The following is a 26,433-nucleotide window of genomic DNA, read 5'->3' on the forward strand; positions in this document are numbered from 1 at the left end:
GTGAGTGAGTGAGTGTGTGTGTGTGTGTGTGTGTGTGTGTGTGTGTGTGTGTGTGTGAGTCCAGTGTGTGTGTGTGTGTGTGTGTGTGTGTGTTTTTGTCCAGTATGTGTGTGTGTGTTTGTGAGTCCAGTGTGTGTTTGTGTTTGTCCAGTGTGTGTGTGTGTGTGTGTGTGTGTGTGTGTGTGTGTGTGTGTGTGTGTGTGAGTCCAGTGTGTGTGTGTGTGTGTTTGTGTGTTTTTGTCCAGTATGTGTGTGTGTGTTTGTGAGTCCAGTGTGTGTGTGTGTTTGTCCAGTGTGTGTGTGTGTGTGTGTGTGTTCAGTGTGTGTGTCTTTGCCCAGTGTGTGTGTTTGTGCAGTTTGTGTGTGTGTGTGTGTGTGAGTCCAGTGTGTGTGTGTGTGTGTGTGTGTGTGTGTGTGTGTGTGTGTGTGTGTGTGTGTGTGTGTGTGTGTGTGTGTGTTTTTGTCCAGTATGTGTGTGTGTCCAGTGTGTGTGTGTGTCCAGTGTGTGTGTGTGTCCAGTGTGTGTGTGTGTCCAGTGTGTGTTTTGTGGTTTGTGTATCACTGACAGAGGGACACTGAGTCCCAAACCCCAAACCCTGGATAGAGGGGTTCAGTGAAAGTGGAGGTGAATGTGATCAGGTGGGTCAGTGTGTCAGAGGAGGCTCTATAGAAGGACAGAGTGCCGGCTGGCCAGTCCAGATACACTCCTACTCTGTGGGGGCTGGAGGAGGGGATGTCTATGGTAGTGAGATTATTATTGTGCCTGGCAGAGTAACTGTTGTCAGAGCAGAACAGACTCCAGGACTTGTCATTGTATCCAAGACAACAGTCATCACCTCTTCCTCTCCTGTTGATTCCTTTATATGTCACTCCTATATCAGCCCTTCCCCCACTCCACTCTACCTCCCAGTAACAGCGCCCAGTCAGACCCTCTCTACACAGCACCTGTCCACAGTCCTCAAATCTCTCTGGGTGATCAGGATACGGCTGCTCCTCTGTCCTCCATGTCACCTTTCTGTTCTCCTCAGACAGAGAGAGGAGTCTGTTTAATGTGTTTAAGTCCAGTGTGAGATCACAGACATCTGATGGATGAAACCAGACACAATATTAGAAATCATCATCATTCACATTAGAATGTTAACTCACTTTTCACTAAATCATTTAATGTAGATGTTTCTAGGTATCAAAAGGAGAAGTTAAGGTAACTTGAGACTTGTTGAATGATCATATGTTATACTGTATGGTAATATAAAACACACTTATTCACATTAATTACACACACACACACACACACACACACACACACACAAAGCAACTCTTTGTAAACGTTGGTGTCCCTGATTTCTGCTTCTGTAGAACTACAGCTGATATTTAATATGACCAAGTCAGTAATGATGGTGGTCTTTGACTTAACTTGAATTAAGACGTATTCTTAGTCATATTCTTCACAGCAGTCAACACTCACATTTTCTAAGTCCAGGTTTCATTCTGTTCTCTCCACCATGTTCCACACTGTAGCGGTAAGCAGAAGAACAGACAGTCATTGAGGGATACACACACACACATACACACACACACACACACACACACACACACACACACACACACACACACACACACACACACACACACACACACACACACACACACACACACACACACACACACACACACACACACACACAGTCAGCATATAACTTTGTCCAAGTGGTGGTCAGAATGTTTGTCTTAACCAGCCTGATAAGTCAAACATGTCTGATATGAACATTGACATAAACCCTCTACATACTTGAGTTTCTCCAGTCTGCAGTGTGGATCCTCCAGTCCAGCAGAGAGCAGTGTGACTCCTGAGTCTCCTGGGTGATTGTAGCTCAGGTCCAGCTCTCTCAGGTGTGAGGGGTTTGACCTCAGAGCTGAGACCAGAGAAGCACAGCCTTCCTCTGTGACTAGACAGCCTGACAGCCTGCAAAGAGTCAAATCATATGAAAACCACACTGATATTCTTTGGTGGTGAAAATAGTGGCAGTATATTTTTCTCCATCTTCATGTCAAACCCTGATCTGTTTCACCTGTCCAGGGATATATACACCATACCAATTATTATTATATCCCTGGTGTATATATCCCTGGTGTATATATCCCTGGTGTATATATCCCTGGTGTATATATCACTGGTGTATATATCCCTATGTTTCCCTGGTGTATATATCCCTGTGTGTCCCTGGTGTATATATCCCTGGTGTATATATCCCTGGTGTATATATCCCTGGTGTATATATCCCTGGTGTATTTATCCCTGGTGTATATATATCCCTGGTGTATATATATCCCTGGTGTATATATCCCTGGTGTATATATCCCTGGTGTATATATCCATGTGTTCCCCTGGTGTATATATCCCTGGTGTATATATCCCTGGTGTATATATCCCTGGTGTATATATCCCTGGTGTATATATCCCTGGTGTATATATATCCCTGTGTTTCCCTGGTGTATTTATCCCTGGTGTATATATCCCTGGTGTATATATATCCCTTTGTTTCCCTGGTGTATATATCCCTGGTGTATATATCCCTGGTGTACATATCCCTGTGTGTCCCTGATGTATATATCCCTGGTGTATATATCCCTGGTGTATATATCCCTGGTGTATATATCCATGTGTTCCCCTGGTGTATATATCCCTGGTGTATATATCCCTGGTGTATATATCCCTGGTGTATATATCCCTGGTGTATATATCCCTGGTGTATATATATCCCTGGTGTATATATCCCTGGTGTATATATATCCCTGTGTTTCCCTGGTGTATATATCCCTGGTGTATATATCCCTGTGTTTCCCTGGTGTATATATCCCTGGTGTATATATCCCTGGTGTATATATCCCTGGTGTATATATCCCTGGTGTATATATCCCTGGTGTATATATATCCCTGTGTTTCCCTGGTGTATTTATCCCTGGTGTATATATCCCTGGTGTATATATCCCTGGTGTATATATCCCTGTGTTTCCCTGGTGTATACATCCCTGTGTTTCACTGGTGTATATATCCCTGGTGTATATATCCCTGGTGTATATATCCCTGGTGTATATATCCCTGGTGTATATATCCCTGTGTGTCCCTGGTGTATATATCCCTGGTGTATATATCCCTGGTGTATATATCCCTGGTGTATATATCCCTGGTGTATATATCCCTGGTGTATATATCCCTAGTGTATTTATCCCTGTGTTTCCCTGGTGAATATATCCCTGGTGTATATATCCCTGGTGTATATATCCCTGGTGTATATATCCCTGGTGTATATACCCCTGGTGTATATATATCCCTGTGTTTCCCTTGGTGTATTTATCCCTGTGTTTCCCTGGTGTATATATCCCTGGTGTATATATCCCTGGTGTATATATCCCTGGTGTATATATCCCTGTGTTTCCCTGGTGTATATATCCCTGGTGTATATATCACTGGTGTATATATCCCTGTGTTTCCCTGGTGTATATATCCCTGTGTTTCCCTGGTGTATATATCCCTGTGTTTCCCTGGTTTATATATCCCTGGTGTATATATCCCTGGTGTATATATCCCTGGTGTATATATCCCTGGTGTATATATCCCTGGTGTATATATCCCTGGTGTATATATCCCTGGTGTATTTATCCCTGTGTTTCCCTGGTGTATATATCCCTGGTGTATATATCCCTGGTGTATATATCCCTGGTGTATATATATCCCTGTGTTTCCCTGGTGTATTTATCCCTGTGTTTCCCTGGTGTATATATCCCTGGTGTATATATCCCTGGTGTATATATCCCTGGTGTATATATCCCTGGTGTATATATCCCTGTGTTTCCCTGGTGTATATATCCCTGTGTTTCCCTGGTGTATATATCCCTGGTGTATATATCCCTGGTGTATATATCCCTGTGTTTCCCTGGTGTATATATCCCTGTGTTTCCCTGGTGTATATATCCCTGGTGTATATATTCCTGGTGTGTATATCCCTGTGTTTCCCTGGTGTATTTATCCCTGTGTTTCCCTGGTGTATATATCCCTGTGTTTCCCTGGTGTATATTTCCCTGTTTATATATCCCTGTGTTTCCCTGGTGTATATATCCCTGGTGTATATATCCCTGGTGTATATATCCCTGGTGTATATATCACTGTGTTTCCCTGGTGTATATTTCCCTGGTGTATATATCCCTGGTGTATACATCCCTGGTGTATATATCCCTGGTGTATATATCCCTGGTGTATATATCCCTGGTGTATATATCCCTATGTTTCCCTGGTGTATATATCCCTGTGTTTCCCTGGTGTATATATCCATGGTGTATATATCCCTGGTGTATATATCCCTGGTGTATATATCCCTAGTGTATATATCCCTGTGTTTCCCTGGTGTATATATCCCTGTGTTTCCCTGGTGTATATATCCCTGTGTTTCCCTGGTGTATATATCCCTGTGTTTCCCTGGTGTATATATCCCTGGTGTATATATCCCTGGTGTATATATCCCTGGTGTATATATCCCTGTGTTTCCCTGGTGTATATATCCCTGGTGTATATATCACTGGTGTATATATCCCTGTGTTTCCCTGGTGTATATATCCCTGTGTTTCCCTGGTGTATATATCCCTGTGTTTCCCTGGTTTATATATCCCTGGTGTATATATCCCTGGTGTATATATCCCTGGTGTATATATCCCTGGTGTATATATCCCTGGTGTATATATCCCTGGTGTATATATCCCTGGTGTATTTATCCCTGTGTTTCCCTGGTGTATATATCCCTGGTGTATATATCCCTGGTGTATATATCCCTGGTGTATATATATCCCTGTGTTTCCCTGGTGTATTTATCCCTGTGTTTCCCTGGTGTATATATCCCTGGTGTATATATCCCTGGTGTATATATCCCTGGTGTATATATCCCTGTGTTTCCCTGGTGTATATATCCCTGTGTTTCCCTGGTGTATATATCCCTGGTGTATATATCCCTGGTGTATATATCCCTGTGTTTCCCTGGTGTATATATCCCTGTGTTTCCCTGGTGTATATATCCCTGGTGTATATATTCCTGGTGTGTATATCCCTGTGTTTCCCTGGTGTATTTATCCCTGTGTTTCCCTGGTGTATATATCCCTGTGTTTCCCTGGTGTATATTTCCCTGTTTATATATCCCTGTGTTTCCCTGGTGTATATATCCCTGGTGTATATATCCCTGGTGTATATATCCCTGGTGTATATATCACTGTGTTTCCCTGGTGTATATTTCCCTGGTGTATATATCCCTGGTGTATACATCCCTGGTGTATATATCCCTGGTGTATATATCCCTGGTGTATATATATCACTGTGTTTCCCTGGTGTAGTTATCCCTGTGTTTCCCTGGTGTATATATCCCTGGTGTATATATCCCTGGTGTATATATCCCTGGTGTATATATCCCTGTGTTTCCCTGGTGTATATATCCCTGGTGTATATATCCCTGGTGTATATATTCTTGTGTTTCCCTGTTGTATATATCCCTGTGTTTCCCTGGTGTATATATCCCTGTGTTTCCCTGTTGTATATATCCCTGTGTTTCTCTGGTGTATATATCCCTGGTGTATTTATCCCTGTGTTTCCCTGTAGTATATATCCCTGTGTTTCCCTGGTGTATATATCCCTGTGTTTCCCTGGTGTATATATCCCTGGTGTATATATCCCTGGTGTATATATCCCTGGTGTATTTATCCCTGTGTTTCCCTGGTGTATATATCCCTGGTGTATATATCCCTGGTGTATATATATCCCTGTGTTTCCCTGGTGTATTTATCCCTGTGTTTCCCTGGTGTATATATCCCTGTTGTATATATCCCTGGTGTGTATATCCCTGGTGTATATAACCCTGTGTTTCCCTGGTGTATATATCCCTGTGTTTCCCTGGTGTATATATCCCTGGTGTATAAATCCCTGGTGTATATATCCCTGGTGTATATATCCCTGGTGTATATATCCCTGGTGTATATATATCCCTGTGTTTCCCTGGTGTATTTATCCCTGTGTTTCCCTGGTGTATATATCCCTGTTGTATATATCCCTGGTGTGTATATCCCTGGTGTATATAACCCTGTGTTTCCCTGGTGTATATATCCCTGTGTTTCCCTGGTGTATATATCCCTGGTGTATATATCCCTGGTGTATATATCCCTGGTGTATATATCACTGTGTTTCCCTGGTGTATATTTCCCTGGTGTATATATCCCTGGTGTATACATCCCTGGTGTATATATCCCTGGTGTATATATCCCTGGTGTATATATATCACTGTGTTTCCCTGGTGTAGTTATCCCTGTGTTTCCCTGGTGTATATATCCCTGGTGTATATATCCCTGGTGTATATATCCATGGTGTATATATCCCTGGTGTATATATCCCTGTGTTTCCCTGGTGTATATATCCCTGGTGTATATATATCACTGTGTTTCCCTGGTGTATTTATCCCTGTGTTTCCCTGGTGTATATATCCCTGGTGTATATATCCCTGGTGTATATATCACTGTGTTTCCCTGGTGTATATTTCCCTGGTGTATATATCCCTGGTGTATATATCCCTGGTGTATATATCCCTGGTGTATATATCCCTGGTGTATATATACCTGGTGTATTTATCCCTGTGTTTCCCTGGTGTATATATCCCTGGTGTATATATCCCTGGTGTATATATCCCTGGTGTATATATCCCTGTGTTTCCCTGGTGTATATATCCCTGGTGTATATATCCCTGGTGTATATATCCCTGGTGTATATATCCCTGGTGTATATATCCCTGGTGTATATATCCCTGTGTTTCCCTGGTGTATATATCCCTGTGTTTCCCTGGTGTATATATCTAAAACACAACCAAATGTAAAACTGTAAGCTTCACTGTTCACACATATGGTGTGGACTATGTGGATCTGGTGAACAGTTATCACTTGTTGACCAACGACAGGAATACTTACCTCAGAGTCTCCAGTTTACAGTGGGGATTCCCCAGTCCAGCAGAGAGCAGCTTCACTCCTGAATCCTTCAGGTCATTGTTACTCAGGTCCAGCTCTCTCAGGTGTGAGGGGTTTGACCTCAGAGCTGAGACCAGAGAAGCACAGCCTTCCTCTGTGACTCCACAGCCTGACAGCCTGACAAAGAGATCATCATGACTTCACAAACACACTGTTCATTTAACACCAGTAGTGTAGAAGGCCAATGGCAGATGCATTTGGTTTATTCTCTCAAACAAAATATAGATTCATCCTCTGTCTTCTAGAATTGTATGGTCATTTTGTTATAATAATGTGAAAATCAATGCATTTATTCAATATGTTTTTCAATATAATATTATACACATATTATAATACATATTTTTCTCTAAACTGAAATTTTTTTCCTGATGATTAGTTCTTATATGTCATTTTATTTACTCACAGAGCAGCTCTGGAGGCTTTGACCACTGGCAGCAGCCTCAGAAGACCTTCCTCTGATCTGGAGTATTTCTTCAGGTCAAACACATCCAGCTCCTTTTCTGAAGTCAGCAACACAAAGACCAGAGCTGACCACTGTGCAGGTGACAGGTTGGGTTTTGAGAGACTTCCTGATCTCAGGTATCTTTGGATCTCCTCCACTAGAGACTGGTCATTCAGTTCATTCAGACAGTGGAACAGATTGATGCTCCTCTCTGGAGAGAGATTCTCCCTGATCTTCTCCTTGATGTACTTGACTGTTTCTTCATGGCTCTGTGAGCTGCTTCTTGTCTTTGTCAGTAGACCTTGTAAGTGCTTCTGATTGGACTCCAGTGAGAGACCCAGAAGGAAGCGGAGGAAAAGGTCCAGGTTTCCCGTCTCACTTTGTAAGGCTTTATCCACAGCACTCTTGTAGACAGTAACTTTTCGCCTTTGTTTGATCCTCGCAGAAAAGATACTGGACTTTGTTTGAGGTTTGTCCATTAGATTCTCATTGTTGTTGATGAATGAGAGGAACACATATACAGCAGCCAGAAACTCCTGAATGCTCAGATGAACAAAGCAGTACACCTTGTCCTGGTACAGCCCACATTCCTCTTTAAAGAGCTGTGTGCACAATCCTGAGTACACTGAGGCTTCATTAACATCAATGCCAGCCTCTTTCAGGTCTTCTTCATAGAAAATCAGATTGCCCTTCGTAAGCTGTTGAAAAGCCAGTTTTCCCAGTGACAGAATGCTCTCTTTATTCCAGTGTGGACCTGTCTCTTCTTTCCCAAGATACTTTTCATTCTTCTGTTTGGTATGAAACACCACAAGGTGTGTGTACATCTCAGTCAGAGTCTTGGGCATCTCTTCTCTCTTATGTTCCAGCATGTGTTCAAGGACTGTTGCAGAAATCCAACAGAAGACTGGAATGTGGCACATGATGTGGAGGCTCCTTGATGTCTTTATGTGTGAGATGATTCTGCTGGCTAGGTCTTCATCACTGAATCTCTTCCTGAAGTACTCCTCCTTCTGTGGGTCATTGAACCCTCGTACCTCTGTCACCTGGTCAACACATCCTGAAGGGATCTTATTGGCTGCTGCAGGTCGGGTAGTTATCCAGAGGAGAGCAGAGGGAAGCAGATTTCCCTTGATGAGATTTGTCAGCAGAACATCCACTGAGGTTGACTCTGTGACGTTCCAACAGATCTTGTTCTTCTGGAAGTCTAGGGGCAGTCGGCACTCATCCAGACCATCAAAGATGAACAGAACTTTGTACTTGTCGTAGTTGGAGATTCCTGATTGTTTGGTTTCCATTGAGAAGTGTTTGAGAAGTTCAATGAAAGTGTGTTTGTCCTCTTTCATCAAATTCAGCTCCCGAAAAGGGAATGAAAATACAAATTGGACATCCTGATTAGCTTTTCCTTCAGCCCAATCCAGAATGAACTTCTGCACAGAGACTGTTTTTCCAATGCCAGCGACTCCATTTGTCAGCACAGTTCTGATACGTTTGTCTTGTCCAGTTAAGGGCTTGAAGATGTCATTACATTTGATTGCAGTCTCTGGTCTTGCTTGTTTCCTGGTTGTTGTCTCAATCTGTCTCAGCTCATGTTCATTATTGACCTCTCCTGTTCCACCCTCTGTGATGTAGAGCTCTGTGTAGATCTTATTGAGAAGTGTTGGGTTTCCTTGTTTAGCGATCCCCTCAAATACACATTGAAACTTCTTCTTGAGATTAGATTTGAGTTCACGTTGGCAAATCACAGCAAGCTCATCTGAATCTAGAAATAACACAGAGGATATTAATATTACGTCTGTTTTAATGTCTACAGTATTGAAGGACTGTTATAAAGTTGTAAATTATAATAATTGATTCTCTTAACTGACTGTATAAATGTGTGAATGTTTTCATAATGCATTACAGACAGGTGTGACTGATTATATTATTATTGGTATTATTGATGGTATTATTAATGTTGTCTCTCTCTCTAAATTAATCAGCACAACACATCCCTGCTGCTACTTGATGAGGTCACTAGGTGTTGTGTTAAGGCTGCTACAATATCATTGAGTTACACAGCTACTTTAGCTGTACTTTAGCTCCAGCTTTTAAATGTTATAAAACATCATTCAACATGAGGCAGACAGATCTTACATTTCTCCAGTGTGTCAGCAAGCTCCTTCTGGTTCATTTTCCTCAGGATGTGCAGTGTGATCTTCAGAGCCCCCTCTCTGGCACTGCTCTCCTGCTTCTCATCTTCAGCATCCACCACTTCCTTATCCTGCTTCTGACTCTCAAAGCCTTCTGGGAGTTCTGGACTAAGAATCCTCTTGAACATCTTCAGCTCATTCTTCACAAATGTCATCATTTTCTCTTCAAGCATCTGAAATAAATAAAGTAAATAAGTTAAGCAAGAGACTAAATGCTTTCTCATTAACACATTAATGAATGATTGACAGATCAACTTTACTTGAGGTAAACAAAAACAAATGTACATAACAGGACCACATACACTGAATATGGAGGCCAGGTCTGTTTGATGACTCTGGGAAGACTGACCACTGAGAATCTCTGACTCTGATCTCTCCTGTTGGTTTCTGTGGACAAAACATGAGATTACTTCTCCTCATCCAGTACACACACACACACGCACACACACACACACGCACGCACGCGCGCACACGCACACACACACAGGGAGGGAATGTTGTGTTTGTTTAATATTGTTTTACGACTAGGAAAATGGACAATATGATTAGCCTATGGATTATGAAAACAACAACAATAAATGGGAAAATGGGAGAGGAGAAATGACTAGAGACAGTGTTGTTTAACTCACTGACCAGGACCCATGAGTTCTTCTTACCTTTGTTCAGTAGAAAAGTCTCCCTTTCTAAACCTTATAGGACGATCCATAGACTGGTCACTCTTCATGGACACACAGCTGGGAACAGGGGAGGCTGGTCTCTCCTGCTGGATTGGTCTTCAACACAACAGAGACAAACATTACATCTCTCATCTACTCTGAGCTCAGATGGGGAAACATAAGAAGAGTTTCATTTCAAAACGCTATATATCATAAATGTTCAAAAATTAGCTTTAACTTCTGAAATAAATTTTGAAATATATATATATTTCTTCACTATCTAATCATTACCTGGGGTTGTTCACTATCTAATCATTACATGGGTTGTTCACTATCTAATCATGGGGTTGTTCACTATCTAATCATTACATGGGTTGTTCACTATCTAATCATGACATGGGGTTGTTCACTATCTAATCATGGGGTTGTTCACTATCTAATCATGGGGTTGTTCACTATCTAATCATGGGGTTGTTGACTATCTAATCATGGCATGGGTTGTTCACTATCTAATCATTACATGGGGTTGTTCACCATCTAATCATGGCATGGGTTGTTCACTATCTAATCATTACATGGGGTTGTTCACTATCTAATCATGGGGTTGTTCACTATCTAATCATTACATGGGGTTGTTCACTATCTAATCATGGGGTTGTTCACTATCTAATCATGGCATGGGGTTGTTCACCATCTAATCATGGCATGGGTTGTTCACTATCTAATCATTACATGGGGTTGTTCACCATCTAATCATGGCATGGGTTGTTCACTATCTAATCATTACATGGGGTTGTTCACTATCTAATCATGGCATGGGTTGTTCACTATCTAATCATTACATGGGGTTGTTCACTATCTAATCATGGGGTTGTTCACTATCTAATCATGGCATGGGGTTGTTGACTATCTAATCATGGCATGGGGTTGTTCACTATCTAATCATTACATGGGGTTGTTCAATGACAGACATGAATTTGTTTATAGTCTATCATTTGTTGGTTTCATTTCAGAGAAAAAGGCTTTTTTGTAATAATATATATCTGTCTCACTCTCAGAGAAATCAGTAGTACTGCTAGGTTTTATACAGTAATAATATATATCTGCCTCACTCTCAGAGAAATCAGTAGTACTGCTAGGTTTTACACAGTAATAATATATATCTGCCTCACTCTCAGAGAAATCAGTAGTACTGCTAGGTTTTACACAGTAATAATATATATCTGCCTCACTCTCAGAGGAATCAGTAGTACTGCTAGGTTTTACACAGTAATAATATATATCTGCCTCACTCTCAGAGAAATCAGTAGTACTGCTAGGTTTTATACAGTAATAATATATATCTGCCTCACTCTCAGAGAAATCAGTAGTACTTCTGGTTTTATTCAGTCAAATGTAACAAATAAATACATTTTTAATAAAGAACTGTACAAATGATACACTTGTGACATCAATATTTAAATATTTAAAAACAATAATTCAATACAGTAATATGACATCAGTATGTGATATTATTAAGGTTACAATTGAAAATGCTTGTAATCTAACACCTGTCTCAGACCACTAGAACAGCTGAGTAATCTAACACCTGCCTCAGACCACTAGAACAGCTGAGTAATCTAACACCTGCCTCAGACCACTAGAACAGCTGAGTAATCTAACACCTGCCTCAGACCACTAGAACAGCTGAGTAATCTAACACCTGCCTCAGACCACTAGAACAGCTGAGTAATCTAACACCTGCCTCAGACCACTAGAACAGCTGAGTAATCTAACACCTGCCTTAGACCACTAGAACAGCTGAGTAATCTAACACCTGCCTCAGACCACTAGAACAGCGGAGTAATCTAACACCTGTCTCAGACCACTAGAACAGCTGAGTAATCTAACACCTGCCTCAGACCACTAGAACAGCTGAGTAATGTACCACCTCAGACCACTAGAACAGCTGAGTAATCTACCACCTCAGACCACTAGAACAGCTGAGTAATCTATCTCCTGTCTCAGACCACTAGAACAGCTGAGTGATCTAACACCTGTCTCAGACCACAAGAACAGCTGAGTAATCTACCACCTGCCTCAGACCACTAGAACAGCTGAGAAATCTACCACCTGTCTCAGACCACTAGAACAGCTGAGTAATCTACCACCTGCCTCAGACCACTAGAACAGCTGAGTAATCTACCACCTGTCTCAGATCACTAGAACAGCTGAGTAATCTACCACCTGTCTCAGACCACTAGAACAGCTGAGTAATCTAACACCTGTCTCAGACCACTAGAACAGCTGAGTAATCTAACACCTGCCTCAGACTACTAGAACAGCTGAGTAATCTACCACCTGCCTCAGACCACTAGAACAGCTGAGTAATCTACCAATCTACCACCTGTCTCAGATCACTAGAACAGCTGAGTAATCTACCTCCTGCCTCAGACCACTAGAACAGCTGAGTAATCTACCTCCTGCCTCAGACCACTAGAACAGCTGAGTAATCTACCACCTGCCTCAGACCACTGGAACAGCTGAGTAATCTACCACCTGCCTCAGACCACTGGAACAGCTGAGTAATCTACCACCTGCCTCAGACCACTAGAACAGCTGAGTAATCTACCACCTGCCTCAGACCACTGGAACAGCTGAGTAATCTACCTCCTGCCTCAGACCACTAGAACAGCTGAGTGATCTAACACCTGCCTCAGACCACTAGAACAGCTGAGTAATCTACCACCTGTCTCAGACCACTAGAACAGCTGAGTAATCTGCCACCTGTCTCAGACCACTAGAACAGCTGAGTAATCTACCACCTGCCTCAGACCACTAGAACAGCTGATTAATCTGCCACCTGTCTCAGACCACTGGAACAGCTGAGTAATCTACCACCTGCCTCAGACCACTAGAACAGCTGAGTAATCTACCACCTGCCTCAGACCACTGGAACAGCTGAGTAATCTACCACCTGCCTCAGACCACTAGAACAGCTGAGTAATCTACAACCTCAGACCACTAGAACAGCTGAGTAATCTAACACCTGCCTCAGACCACTAGAACAGCTGAGTAATCTACCACCTCAGACCACTAGAACAGCTGAGTAATCTACCACCTCAGACCACTAGAACAGCTGAGTAATCTATCTCCTGTCTCAGACCACTAGAACAGCTGAGTAATCTACCACCTCAGACCACTAGAACAGCTGAGTAATCTATCTCCTGTCTCAGACCACTAGAACAGCTGAGTAATCTACCACCTGTCTCAGACCACTAGAACAGCTGAGTAATCTAACACCTGCCTCAGACCACTAGAACAGCTGAGTAATCTACCACCTGTCTCAGACCACTAGAACAGCTGAGTAATCTACCACCTCAGACCACTAGAACAGCTGAGTAATCTACCACCTCAGACCACTAGAACAGCTGAGTAATCTATCTCCTGTCTCAGACCACTAGAACAGCTGAGTGATCTAACACCTGTCTCAGACCACTAGAACAGCTGAGTAATCTAACACCTGCCTCAGACCACTAGAACAGCTGAGTAATCTTCCACCTGTCTCAGACCACTAGAACAGCTGAGTAATCTAACACCTGCCTCAGACCACTAGAACAGCTGAGTAATCTACCACCTGTCTCAGATCACTAGAACAGCTGAGTAATCTACCACCTGCCTCAGACCACTAGAACAGCTGAGTAATCTACCACCTGTCTCAGATCACTAGAACAGCTGAGTAATCTACCTCCTGCCTCAGACCACTAGAACAGCTGAGTAATCTACCTCCTGCCTCAGACCACTAGAACAGCTGAGTAATCTACCACCTGCCTCAGACCACTAGAACAGCTGAGTAATCTACCACCTGTCTCAGACCACTAGAACAGCTGAGTAATCTGCCACCTGTCTCAGACCACTAGAACAGCTGAGTAATCTACCACCTGCCTCAGACCACTAGAACAGCTGATTAATCTGCCACCTGTCTCAGACCACTGGAACAGCTGAGTAATCTACCACCTGCCTCAGACCACTAGAACAGCTGAGTAATCTACCTCCTGCCTCAGACCACTAGAACAGCTGATTGTGTTGTTAGATGTTTTCTTGCCCTTCCACGTGACTTTATGCACAGAAGAGCTCTGCTAAACATAGAATCACATGGTTTATCCGTCTCTCTGTGACCTCCGACAAATTCAGAAAGTTGACACAAAGACAAAGTTGACAACTGATTCAAACAAGGGATGTACACATTTTCTTCATATGAAAACCAAGATGAGCATTAAAATATAAACATCAGGCTTTAGGCCTATTTCAATACTTGTAGGCTACTGTCTGTAATTTGTCTCAATATATTTTATAACGTGTGCGCAATGACGTGCTAAATCTGAGATGTTTTATGTGTCAGCATTAGAATTAGCCACCTCAATATCTGCAGCCATAGGAGCTAATAGAAGCTGACCTGTGGTCAGTATTGTGAACTAATTATAATGTTAATGTTAACTAATTATGTTATTCTTCAAAAACACAAACTCCAAAGCAAATCAGGGGAAGAAAAATAGGTTTATTCATAGAGGACAAATCAAGATGTTAAGAGGTAGATGTTCAGATCTTTAGTCTCCCCTGTCCTCAGCTTTTCTCCACTGAACAAAGGAACCGGATGCCATTTATAACCCCCCACCCTAGCTTGGGGTTGACCAATCAGAAGTCCTTGCAGGACAAATTGGCCAATGGCCGTTGTATCCTGCTCTCGACTCAATGTACAGACCAATGACAACGTGGCCCATGTAGCACATGTCGCTCTGAGTTCAGGAGTGACATTCCAACATATATATATAACCCCCTCCCCCACCCCCCTGACCAATCAGAAGTCCTCTCTGAGTTCAGGAGTGACATTCCAACATATATATATATAACCCCCCCCCCCGCCCTCTCGTCCTCTCAAACTCTGCGTTGTGTATTTATCTTCAAAATATTCTTACATTAAGGAAAGATTTGAATGGAGAAAACTGATCCGAGAGCAGCGATCCCCTTCTTTAGATCCTGTCAGTATTGATACATGCTCCACCTGACGTGATACCTTGTAGTGCTGCTGATCCAGTTTCTACTGGTCTGACTGAGGATATGAACTCTGACCTGTTCACCAGACATGATACCTTGTAGTCCTGCGATCCAGTTTCTACTGGTTTGACTGAGGATATGAACTCTGACCTGTTCACCAGACGTGATACCTTGTAGTGCTGCTGATCCAGTTTCTACTGGTCTGACTGAGGATATAAACTCTGACCTGTTCACCAGATGTGATACCTTGTAGTGCTGCTGATCCAGTTTCTACTGGTCTGACTGAGGATATAAACTCTGACCTGTTCACCAGATGTGATACCTTGTAGTGCTGCTGATCCAGTTTCTACTGGTCTGACTGAGGATATGAACTCTGACCTGTTCACCAGACGTGATACCTTGTAGTGCTGCTGATCCAGTTTCTACTGGTCTGACTGAGGATATGAACTCTGACCTGTTCATCGGATGTGTTACCTTCTCCCTCTCTCTGTCTCTCTCTAAGTGGTGTGTACTGGCGGCAGAGAAGTCAGGCAAAAACTGATTTAAAACGACGCAGATCAATACATAAAACCACCGTAAACAGAACAATAAATGAATGGGTAAACAAAACCCGTTACACATCATCATGTGCACAAGCACTACAATAAACAATTCCGGACAAGGCAATGGGGGAACAGAGGGTTAAATACACAACATGTAATGATGGAATAGAAACCAGGTGTGTGGGAAGACAAGACAAAACAAATGAAAAGTGGATCGTCGATGGCTAGAAGAACGGTGACGCCGAACGCCGCCCGAACAAGGAGAAGGACCGACTTCGGCGGAAGTCGTGACAACACCTCTGAATGCTCGGCTATGAAAAGCCAACCGACATTTACTCCTGAGGTACCGAAAATAATAGCGATTGTGAGGCAGGTTTACTCCTGAAGTACTGACCAATCGCACCCTCTATAACCACTGTGATTATTGTTTGTCATTTATGAACGTTTCAACATCTTGAAGAATGATCTGAATTAAATGGCCATGTTCTCTTATAATCTCTCCCCAGCACAGACAGAAGAGGACTGGTCATCCCTCAGAGCCTGGTTCCTCTCTAGGTTTCTTCCTAGGTTCCTGCCTTTCGAGGGAGTTTTTCTAGCCACCGTGCTTCAACATCCGAACATGATCTCTTCAGCACGAGACGACCATTACACCCAACGACGTGTTTCTGCCAATGAGCTTCAAATCAAATTGTATTTCTCACATGTGCCGAACAATAAAGAGACTATAAGGAGTACCAGTATTGAGTCAATGTGCAGGGTACCAGGTAGTTGAGGTAATAATGAGACTATAAGGAGAACCAGTACTGAGTCAATGTGCAGGGTACCAGGTAGTTGAGGTAATAATGAGACTATAAGGAGTACCAGTACTGAGTCAATGTGCAGGGTACCAGGTAGTTGAGGTAATAATGAGACTATAAGGAGTACCAGTACTGAGTCAATGTGCAGGGTACCAGGTAGTTGAGGTAATAATGAGACTATAAGGAGAACCAGTACTGAGTCAATGTGCAGGGTACCAGGTAGTTGAGGTAATAATGAGACTATAAGGAGTACCAGTACTGAGTCAATGTGCAGGGTACCAGGTAGTTGAGGTAATAATGAGACTATAAGGAGTACCAGTACTGAGTCAATGTGCAGGGTACCAGGTAGTTGAGGTAATAATGAGACTATAAGGAGTACCAGTACTGAGTCAATGTGCAGGGTACCAGGTAGTTGAGGTAATAATGAGACTATAAGGAGTACCAGTACTGAGTCAATGTGCAGGGTACCAGGTAGTTGAGGTAATAATGAGACTATAAGGAGAACCAGTACTGAGTCAATGTGCAGGGTACCAGGTAGTTGAGGTAATAATGAGACTATAAGGAGTACCAGTACTGAGTCAATGTGCAGGGTACCAGGTAGTTGAGGTAATAATGAGACTATAAGGAGAACCAGTGCTGAGTCAATGTGCAGGGTACCAGGTAGTTGAGGTAATATGTACATGTAGGTAAAGGTAAAAGTGACTAGAAAATCAGGATAGAGATTACCACTCCTCATCCAGGGAGTGCACACACACACACGGAAGGAATGTTGTGTTTGTTTAATATTGTTTTAGGACTATGAAAATGGACAAAATGATTAGCCTATGGATTATGAAAACAACAACAATAAATGTGAAAATGGGAGAGGAGAAATGACTAGAGACAGTGTTGTTTAACTCACTGACCAGGACCCATGAGTTCTTCTTACCTTTGTTCAGTAGAAAAGTCTCCCTCTCTAAACTGTAAAGGTTGACTCATAGACCGGTCACTCTTCATGGACACACAGCTGGGAACAGGGGAGGCTGGTCTCTCCTGCTGGATTGGTCTTCAACACAACAGAGACAAACATTACATCTCATCTACTCTGAGCTCAGATGGGGAAACATAAGAAGAGTTTCACAAATAGAACTGACTTCCAGACGTTAGTTAATGGCGCGCGAGCAGTGTGTCATTTTTAATAACGACATTAATTTAGCGTCGCGAGCGTTGTCGTCAGTCTGTCAGCCCCGCTAAAAGGCTGGTGTCGTTACTCTGCCTTCTCCGGGGGATGTTGAGGTAAATTTACTAACCGGGAGGGTTGAATGATGCAATTTATTAGAGGGCTGGAAGACGCATTCTCGAGGTTGTTTACTCACAATATCAGATATTAAGGTGATTTTTATAATGAATGTATACTGAGGTTGAGGTTCTGACTAGTGATTATTTACCCGGCGTTCAATACCTGCTATTGAGGCGCCCTGAAAATAATATTCAAAAGTTCGGTCCTTGGACACAGACGGGTTAAACACTAAAGTTACCGTCCATCTAGTGAAGAGAGGAGAACCGGACAGAGGTAGACAGCATCCGTCAACGAGAGAGGGAGAAGCCTCACCGGGATTTAACAGGTGGAAGAAACAACCGGGGAGCTCCATCGGTCCACAAGAAATGCAGACCGCCGGTGATGATGTAGTGGTAGCTATGGTAACTAGGATGCTGCTGGTAGAGTAACTAGCTAGATTACCGAGCTGTACCGACTAGCTAGGATAACTAGGATGCTGCTGGTAGAGTAGCTAGCTAGCTTACCGGGCTGTACCAACTAGCTAGGATAACTCGGACGCTGCTGGTAGAGTAGCTAGCTAGCTTACCGGGCTGTACCGACTAGCTTGGTTAGTTAGCAGGTCGTTCGTCTGTCCCTCGTCTCGATGATGAATCCGGTGAACCACAAAATGAAACAAGGATAGAGAGTGAAAAGGATCTGGCTACACTCACACTGTCCCTGACCGTAAAGAAAAAAGCAAATTGAACAGTAAACTTCGGTGTCTCAACACTGTAACAAACTCCGTCGTTATTCCCCAAGATCACCTCAGTCCACTCTGCGCGTAACCGGCTGTGAGTCAGTGGTTCCTGTGCCACATGTAATTGCATTGCAGTAGTTAAAAATAATGTTTTTATATTTCTATGTGATCAACCCATAAATAATATAGACCTACATGCAACAGTATGTCTTGTGCTTTTGGCAATGAGTTATGTATAATAATTATGTATAACTGCATAGCATTTTGTCTTCATTTTGGCAGATTAACTCGTGCTTATTTTTCAAGATTAACTCAGGTTGGAGTTGGAGCTGTGACCGAAAGGTGGCTGGTTCGATTCCCGGGCCGGGCGCTGGAAAAAACAGGTGGAATTGATCTGACCACTGGAGGGCTGCTGGGTTCACATCCTCAAAACATGAACCTTTTGTTGATCAGAACTCTAGAGGTTCTTCGTCACTGAACCCCAAAATATATATAACTTTTATTGATTTCATATTTTAAGGAAGTGATAGAAGCCTTTTTGGCTCTATAAGGAACCTTGTTTTCTAAACACATTTTTCTTTTGATGATTTAATTATCTACATCATGTTATTTGAGAGTGTATAATAATAAACACGTTTACATCATGTTATTTCAAGTTCTCCCTTTGGAGCACAACATCACATTGTTAAATAATAGTCCTAAACTTGGCATGGCTATAAATTGGGCATTTGAAGGCATCTTGGGTGTAATATGAGTTTGATGAAAATGAACATTGTTGCAACGTTGTAGGCAACATTATTGGCAAGGGACTTGATACCGACTATGCCAAAGATATTTAGAGTTGTTAAACGGGTGTGAAGATTTGTACATTGCAACGAGTACAGTCAGGGTTCTGTGGAACCCCTGCAGTACCTCCACAGACCCCGGATTGAGAACCCCTGCAGTACCTCCACAGACCCCAGATTGAGAACCCCTGCAGTACCTCCACAGACCCCGGATTGAGAACCCCTGCAGTACCTCCACAGACCCCGGATTGAGAACCCCTGATTTAGCAGATGCTCTTATCCAGAGTGATTTACAGTAAGTGCTTTCATCTTAAGATAGCTATTTATTTTGGAAATAAACTTAATAAATTCTTCATAAAATTGTGATCTTACCTCTTAACTTTGGTATCATGTACCCCAGAGAGATGCATTTTAGAGGCAGGGCCCCCCTCCTCTCTCTCCCCAGAGAGACTCATTTTAGAGCACTGACCCCTAAACAGAGATCCAACATGTTGGTTGTGGTTAATATGGTGACAACTAATTACTGAATGTCAATTGTTCACATTTATCCATTATCTCTTTTGAGAAATAAAACATTTACTAACAGACATATAGAAACAATCAGGTGATTTAATGCAATCACATGAATATGTAGTTGTGACATTTCATCTCCATGGCAACTGTCTGTAATAATAATAAGTCACTGTTTGTTAAGGTAGTTATAGACAGTACAGCAACAATAATAATAATAATAATAAGTCACTGTTTGTTAAGGTAGTTATAGACAGTACAACAACAATAATAATAATAATAAGTCACTGTTTGTTAAGGTAGTTATATACAGTACAGCAACAATAATAATAATAATAAGTCACTGTTTGTTAAGGTAGTTATAGACAGTACAGCAACAATAATAATAATAATAATAATAATAAGTCACTGTTAAGGTAGTTATAGACAGTACAGCAACAATAATAATAATAATAAGTCACTGTTTATTAAGGTAGTTCTAGACAGTACAGCAACAATAATAATAATAATAAGTCACTGTTTGTTAAGGTAGTTATAGACAGTACAGCAACACAAGGTCATGTCTCACACTTCTTTTTATTCATTAACTATTTATTGTCTTTCAGTCTGTTATTTTCTAAACGTATCTGAGACAGAAGGGCTAAAACGGACATGATTGATCTGAGGGGGAAATCACTGATCCATTCAGAAAGTTTATTTGCAACAAGTAAAGGATTTTATATTATGTAGAGTAAACTATATTATAATGTATAGCAGTGGGTTGTCAGTGATATGTAGATGTTATATTATGTAAAGTAGACTAGGTTATAATGTATAGTAGTGGGTTGTTAGTGATATGTAGATGTTATATTATGTAAAGTAGACTAGGTTATAATGTATAGTAGTGGGTTGTTAGTGATATGTTATATTATGTAAAGTAGACTAGGTTATAATGTATAGTAGTGGGTTGTTAGTGATATGTAGATGTTATATTATGTAAAGTAGACTAGGTTATAATGTATAGTAGTGGGTTGTTAGTGATATGTTATATTATGTAAAGTAGACTAGGTTATAATGTATAATAGCAGTTTGTTAGTGATATACAGATCAAGGTCTATACCTCAGCTATAGCCTACATATCATAGATGACCAGTCTAAACCTGTTCAGATCAGTTCACATAATGTTATAGTCCTACCAGTAGCAGGACAGAGAATGTACTGTATATAACCTACATATCATAGATGACCAGCCTAAACCTGTTCAGATCAGTTCACATAATGTTATAGTCCTACCAGTAGCAGGACAGAGAATGTACTGTATATAACCTACATATCATAGATGACCAGTCTAAACCTGTTCAGATCAGTTCACATAATGTTATAGTCCTACCAGTAGCAGGACAGAGAATGTACTGTATATAACCTACATATCATAGATGACCAGTCTAAACCTGTTCAGATCAGTTCACATTATGTTATAGTCCTACCAGTAGCAGGACAGAGAATGTACTGTATATAACCTACATATCATAGATGACCAGTCTAAACCTGTTCAGATCAGTTCACATAATGTTATAGTCCTACCAGCAGCAGGACAGATATTCTACACTATATATACAAACATATGTGGACACCCCTTCAAATTAGTGGATTCGGCTTTCAGCCACACCTGTTGCTGACAGGTGTATGCAATTGAGCACACCGCCATGCAATCTCCACAGCCAAACATTGGCAGTAGAATGACCTAACTGAAGATCTCAGTGCCTTTCAACGTGGCACCGTTCCAACATGTCAGTTCGTCAATTTCCTGCCCTGCTTGAGCTGGTCAACTGTAAGTGCTGTTGTGAAGTGGAAACATCTTGGAGCAACAACGGCTCAACAGTGAAGTGGTAGGCCACTCAAGTTCACAGAACGGGCCCGCCGAGTGCGGAAGCGCATAAAAATGGTCTGTCCTCGGTTGCAACACCCAATACCGAGTTCCAAACTGCAATGTCAGCAAAATAACTGTTAGTCGGGAGCTTAAAATGAAATGGGTTTCTATGGCCAAGCAGCCGTACACAAGATCACCATGCGCAATGCCAAGCATCGGCTTGAGTGGTGTAAAGCTCGCTGCCATTTGACACTGGAGCAGTGGAATCTGGGTTTGGTGGATGCCAGGAAAACGCTTCCTGCCCGAATGCATTGTGCCAACTGTAAAGTTTGCTGGCGGAGGAAAAATTGTCTTGGGCAGTTTGGGGAAGGCCCTTTCCAGTTTCAGCCTGACAATGTCCCCGTGCACAAAGCGAGGTCCATACAGAAATGGATTGTCAAGATCGGTGTGGAAGAACTTGATTGGCCTGCACAGAGCCCTGACCTCAACCAATTGAACAACTTTGGGATGAAATTGAACGCCAAATTTGAGCCAGGCCTAATCACCCAACATCAGTGCCCGACCTCCCTAAAGCTCTTGTGGCTGAATGGAAAAAAGTCCCCACAGCGATGTACCAACATCTAGTGGAAAGCCTTCCCAGAATTGTGGAGACTGTTATAGCAGCAAGGGTGGGACCAACTCCATATTAATGCATATAATTTTGGAATGCGATGTTCGCCTAGCAGGTTTCTACATACTTTTGGTCATGTAGTGTATATAGCCCTATCTAAATCAAATCAAATGTTATTAGTCACAATGTCTGAGGGGCATAGACTAAGATACACTAGAATAGTATAGAATACAGTATCTACATATGAGATGAGTAATACATAGACTAAGATACAGTAGAATAGTATAGAATACAGTATATACATATGAGATGAGTAATACATAGACTAAGATACAGTAGAATAGTATAGAATACAGTATATACATATGAGATGAGTAATACATAGACTAAGATACAGTAGAATAGTATAGAATACAGTATATCCATATGAGATGAGTAATACATAGACTAAGATACACTAGAATAGTATAGAATACAGTATATACATATGAGATGAGTAATACATAGACTAAGATACAGTAGAATAGTATAGAATACAGTATATACATATGAGATGAGTAATACATAGACTAAGATACAGTAGAATAGTATAGAATACAGTATATACATATGAGATGAGTAATACATAGACTAAGATACAGTAGAATAGTATAGAATACAGTATATACATATGAGATGAGTAATACATAGACTAAGATACACTAGAATAGTATAGAATACAGTATATCCATATGAGATGAGTAATACATAGACTAAGATACACTAGAATAGTATAGAATACAGTATATACATATGAGATGAGTAATACATAGACTAAGATACAGTAGAATAGTATAGAATACAGTATATACATATGAGATGAGTAATACATAGACTAAGATACAGTAAAATAGTATAGAATACAGTATATACATATGAGATGAGTAATGCCAGATATTTATAAACTAGGCCAGATACTTTTCACAACATTTCCAACAGAGACCATCAGGTTGGTCGGCATGATTAGTGATCTGATGTCAGAAGGTGAACACCAATTTGTAAGTCGCTCTGGATAAGAGCGTCTGCTAAATGACTTAAATGTAAATGTATCAGACTGTAGCTCAAACCTACTGTGACTGTTGAATGTCTGACGACGACCGAACTTTATAATAGTTTGTAGCCGACCTACCAGAATCTGAGTCTTTCCTTCAAATCAACACATGTATCTGTCTTCTAATGCAGTGTTGTAAAATACTTTAAAGTACTACTTAAGTAGTTTTTTTGGGGAATCTGTCCTTCACTTTAATATTGATATTTTTAACTACTTTTACTTTTACTTCACTACATTCATAAAGAAAATGATGTCTTTTTTTTTACATTTTCCCTGACACCCAAAGTACTCCTTACATTTTGAATGCTTAGCAGGACAGAAAATGGTCCAATTCACACACTTATCAAGAGAATAACCCTGGTCATCCTTACTGCCTCTGATCTGGAGGACTCACTAAACAGAGAACATCCCTGGTCATCCCTACTGCCTCTGATCTGGAGGACTCACTAAACAGAGAACATCCCTGGTCATCCCTACTGCCTCTGATCTGGAGGACTCACTAAACAGAGAACATCCCTGGTCGTCCCTACTGCCTCTGATCTGGAGGACTCACTAAACAGAGAACATCCCTGGTCGTCTCTACTGCCTCTGATCTGGAGGACTCACTAAACACAATTGCTTTGTTTTTAAATGGTGTCTGCGTGTTGGAGTGTGACCCTGGCTATCTGTAAATTAAAATAACAAAAACATTGTGCTGTCTGGTTTGCTTAATATAAGGATTTTAAAATGATTAAATACTTTACTTTTGATACTTAATTATATTTCAAACCAAATACTTTGACTTTTACTGAAGTAGAATTTTACTGTGTGACTTTCACCTTTACTGGAGTCATTTTCTATGAAGGAATCTTTACTTTTACTCCAGTTTGAGAATTCAGTACTTTTTCCACCACTGTTCTAACGTGCTCAAGACATGTGCTCCACAGTTTCAACAGACATTTTGTAACTGCTTAGGCTACAACGTTACTTTCAATTTCATATCAGGAAATAAAGTAATGGTCACTGGGTGAATTAGTTCTGCATTGCCCGGCTCCCCGGGGGAGCAGAGTTTGAGCATTTAATACCATTCCATTGGTCCTTAAAATAAATGTCCACCAACCTGTAGCACCGAGCCATGCAAAACAAACCTCCCACTGTCACAGAGACACAGAGTTCTAATCCCAGACACGTTTCTTCAAGACATCTCTCTTACATTATGTTTGATACATTTAACATTTACATTTAAGTCATTTGGCAGACGCTCTTATCCAGAGCGACTTACAAATTGGTGAATTCACCTTATGACATCCAGTGGAACAGCCACTTTACAATAGTGCATCTAAATAATTTAAGGGGGGGTGAGAAGGATTACTTTATCCTATCCTAGGTATATACATATAAATTACTCGAAACCAAGTTTAGCTGTGTTGTTTTCCTCCAAAATGTTACTGTAGGACTTTAATAATTGTAAGCAGTCCTACAAACCAAAAAGGTTTTAATTTGAGAATGTTCAAATATGAAACTGTCTTAAAATATGTGATGATTAGTTGAATCAGGTGTGTAAGTGCTGGTAAGAACAAAAGGATGGAGAAACCCTGAGATAAACATAAAACCATATCATTGAAAAGCTCCTCCACCATCTTTACCAGACGTTTTACTGATAACATGTAGGTCTACTGATTAGTTTACACTTTGAAAACTGCTGTCTGTCAGCAACTCAGCTCAAGTAGCAGTTCTACTAACTAGTAATATCTCATTCCAGGTATTCATTATCTTATTCTGTACATTAGAATAGATTATTGTTCAGAAATACTTACTTTATTTTTCAATAATCTCCATATAGTGTTTTCTGCTCTGTCGTCTCAAAATGGATCCTGAACAAAAGAACAACTTTACTTTCTGTTTCATTCAGCTCAGCCGCCTCCCTCATTCAGCTCAGCCGCCTCCCCACCCTGATAATAAAGTGTTATATTGGTATCTTCCACTAGATGGCAGTAAACACATGCTGTAACGAGACTTCACAACTATGTGTTCTGTTTCATACAGGCCGTGTCTCAGAGGAGGAGCGTTGCTCTAGGATCAGCTCCCCCTCTCCATCTAATCTGATTCATTATGATCTAGGATCAGGTCCCCCTCTCCATCTAATCTGATTCATTATGATCTAGGATCAGCTCCCCCTCTCCATCTAATCTGATTCATTATGATCTAGGATCAGGTCCCCCTCTCCATGTAATCTGATTCATTATGATCTAGAATCAGGTCCCCCTCTCCATGTAATCTGATTCATTATGATCTAGAATCAGGTCCCCCTCTCCATGTAATCTGATTCATTATGATCTAGGATCAGGTCCCCCTCTCCATGTAATCTGATTCATTATGATCTAGGATCAGGTCTCCCTCTCCATGTAATCTGATTCATTATGATCTAGGATCAGGTCCCCCTCTCCATGTAATCTGATTCATTATGATCTAGAATCAGGTCTCCCCTCTCCATGTAATCTGATTCATTATGATCTAGAATCAGGTCTCCCCTCTCCATGTAATCTGATTCATTATGATCTAGGATCAGGTCCCCCTCTCCATGTAATCTGATTCATTATGATCTAGAATCAGGTCCCCCTCTCCATGTAATCTGATTCATTATGATCTAGAATCAGGTCCTCCCTCTCCATGTAATCTGATTCATTATGATCTAGGATCAGGTCCTCCCTCTCCATGTAATCTGATTCATTATGATCTAGGATCAGGTCCCCCTCTCCATGTAATCTGATTCATTATGATCTAGGATCAGGTCCTCCCTCTCCATGTAATCTGATTCATTATGATCTAGGATCAGCTCCCCCTCTCCATGTAATCTGATTCATTATGATCTAGGATCAGGTCCTCCCTCTCCATGTAATCTGATTCAT

The 26,433-nt window shown here is 41.3% G+C and overlaps 1 protein-coding gene across 1 annotated transcript in view; it reads right to left on the reverse strand.

Moving 5' to 3' along the window:
* Positions 1 to 385: 385 nt before the first annotated feature.
* The window catches only part of LOC135537539 (NLR family CARD domain-containing protein 3-like), a 224,663-nt gene continuing 198,615 nt past the window's right edge, over positions 386 to 26,433 (reverse strand). The window contains exons 5-13 of the mRNA XM_064963675.1: positions 17,636 to 17,752; positions 10,335 to 10,451; positions 9,981 to 10,065; positions 9,623 to 9,851; positions 7,451 to 9,242; positions 6,991 to 7,164; positions 1,790 to 1,963; positions 1,466 to 1,512; positions 386 to 1,082 (exon numbers count right to left, since the gene is read on the reverse strand). Coding sequence (XP_064819747.1) covers positions 559 to 1,082; positions 1,466 to 1,512; positions 1,790 to 1,963; positions 6,991 to 7,164; positions 7,451 to 9,242; positions 9,623 to 9,851; positions 9,981 to 10,065; positions 10,335 to 10,451; positions 17,636 to 17,752 — 3,259 coding nt within the window. The 3' untranslated portion in view covers positions 386 to 558. The remainder of the gene's footprint in view (positions 1,083 to 1,465; positions 1,513 to 1,789; positions 1,964 to 6,990; positions 7,165 to 7,450; positions 9,243 to 9,622; positions 9,852 to 9,980; positions 10,066 to 10,334; positions 10,452 to 17,635; positions 17,753 to 26,433) is intronic.

Source organism: Oncorhynchus masou, unplaced genomic scaffold, assembly GCF_036934945.1.
Source record: "Oncorhynchus masou masou isolate Uvic2021 unplaced genomic scaffold, UVic_Omas_1.1 unplaced_scaffold_810, whole genome shotgun sequence".
In the NCBI taxonomy this organism is placed as follows: domain Eukaryota; kingdom Metazoa; phylum Chordata; class Actinopteri; order Salmoniformes; family Salmonidae; genus Oncorhynchus; species Oncorhynchus masou.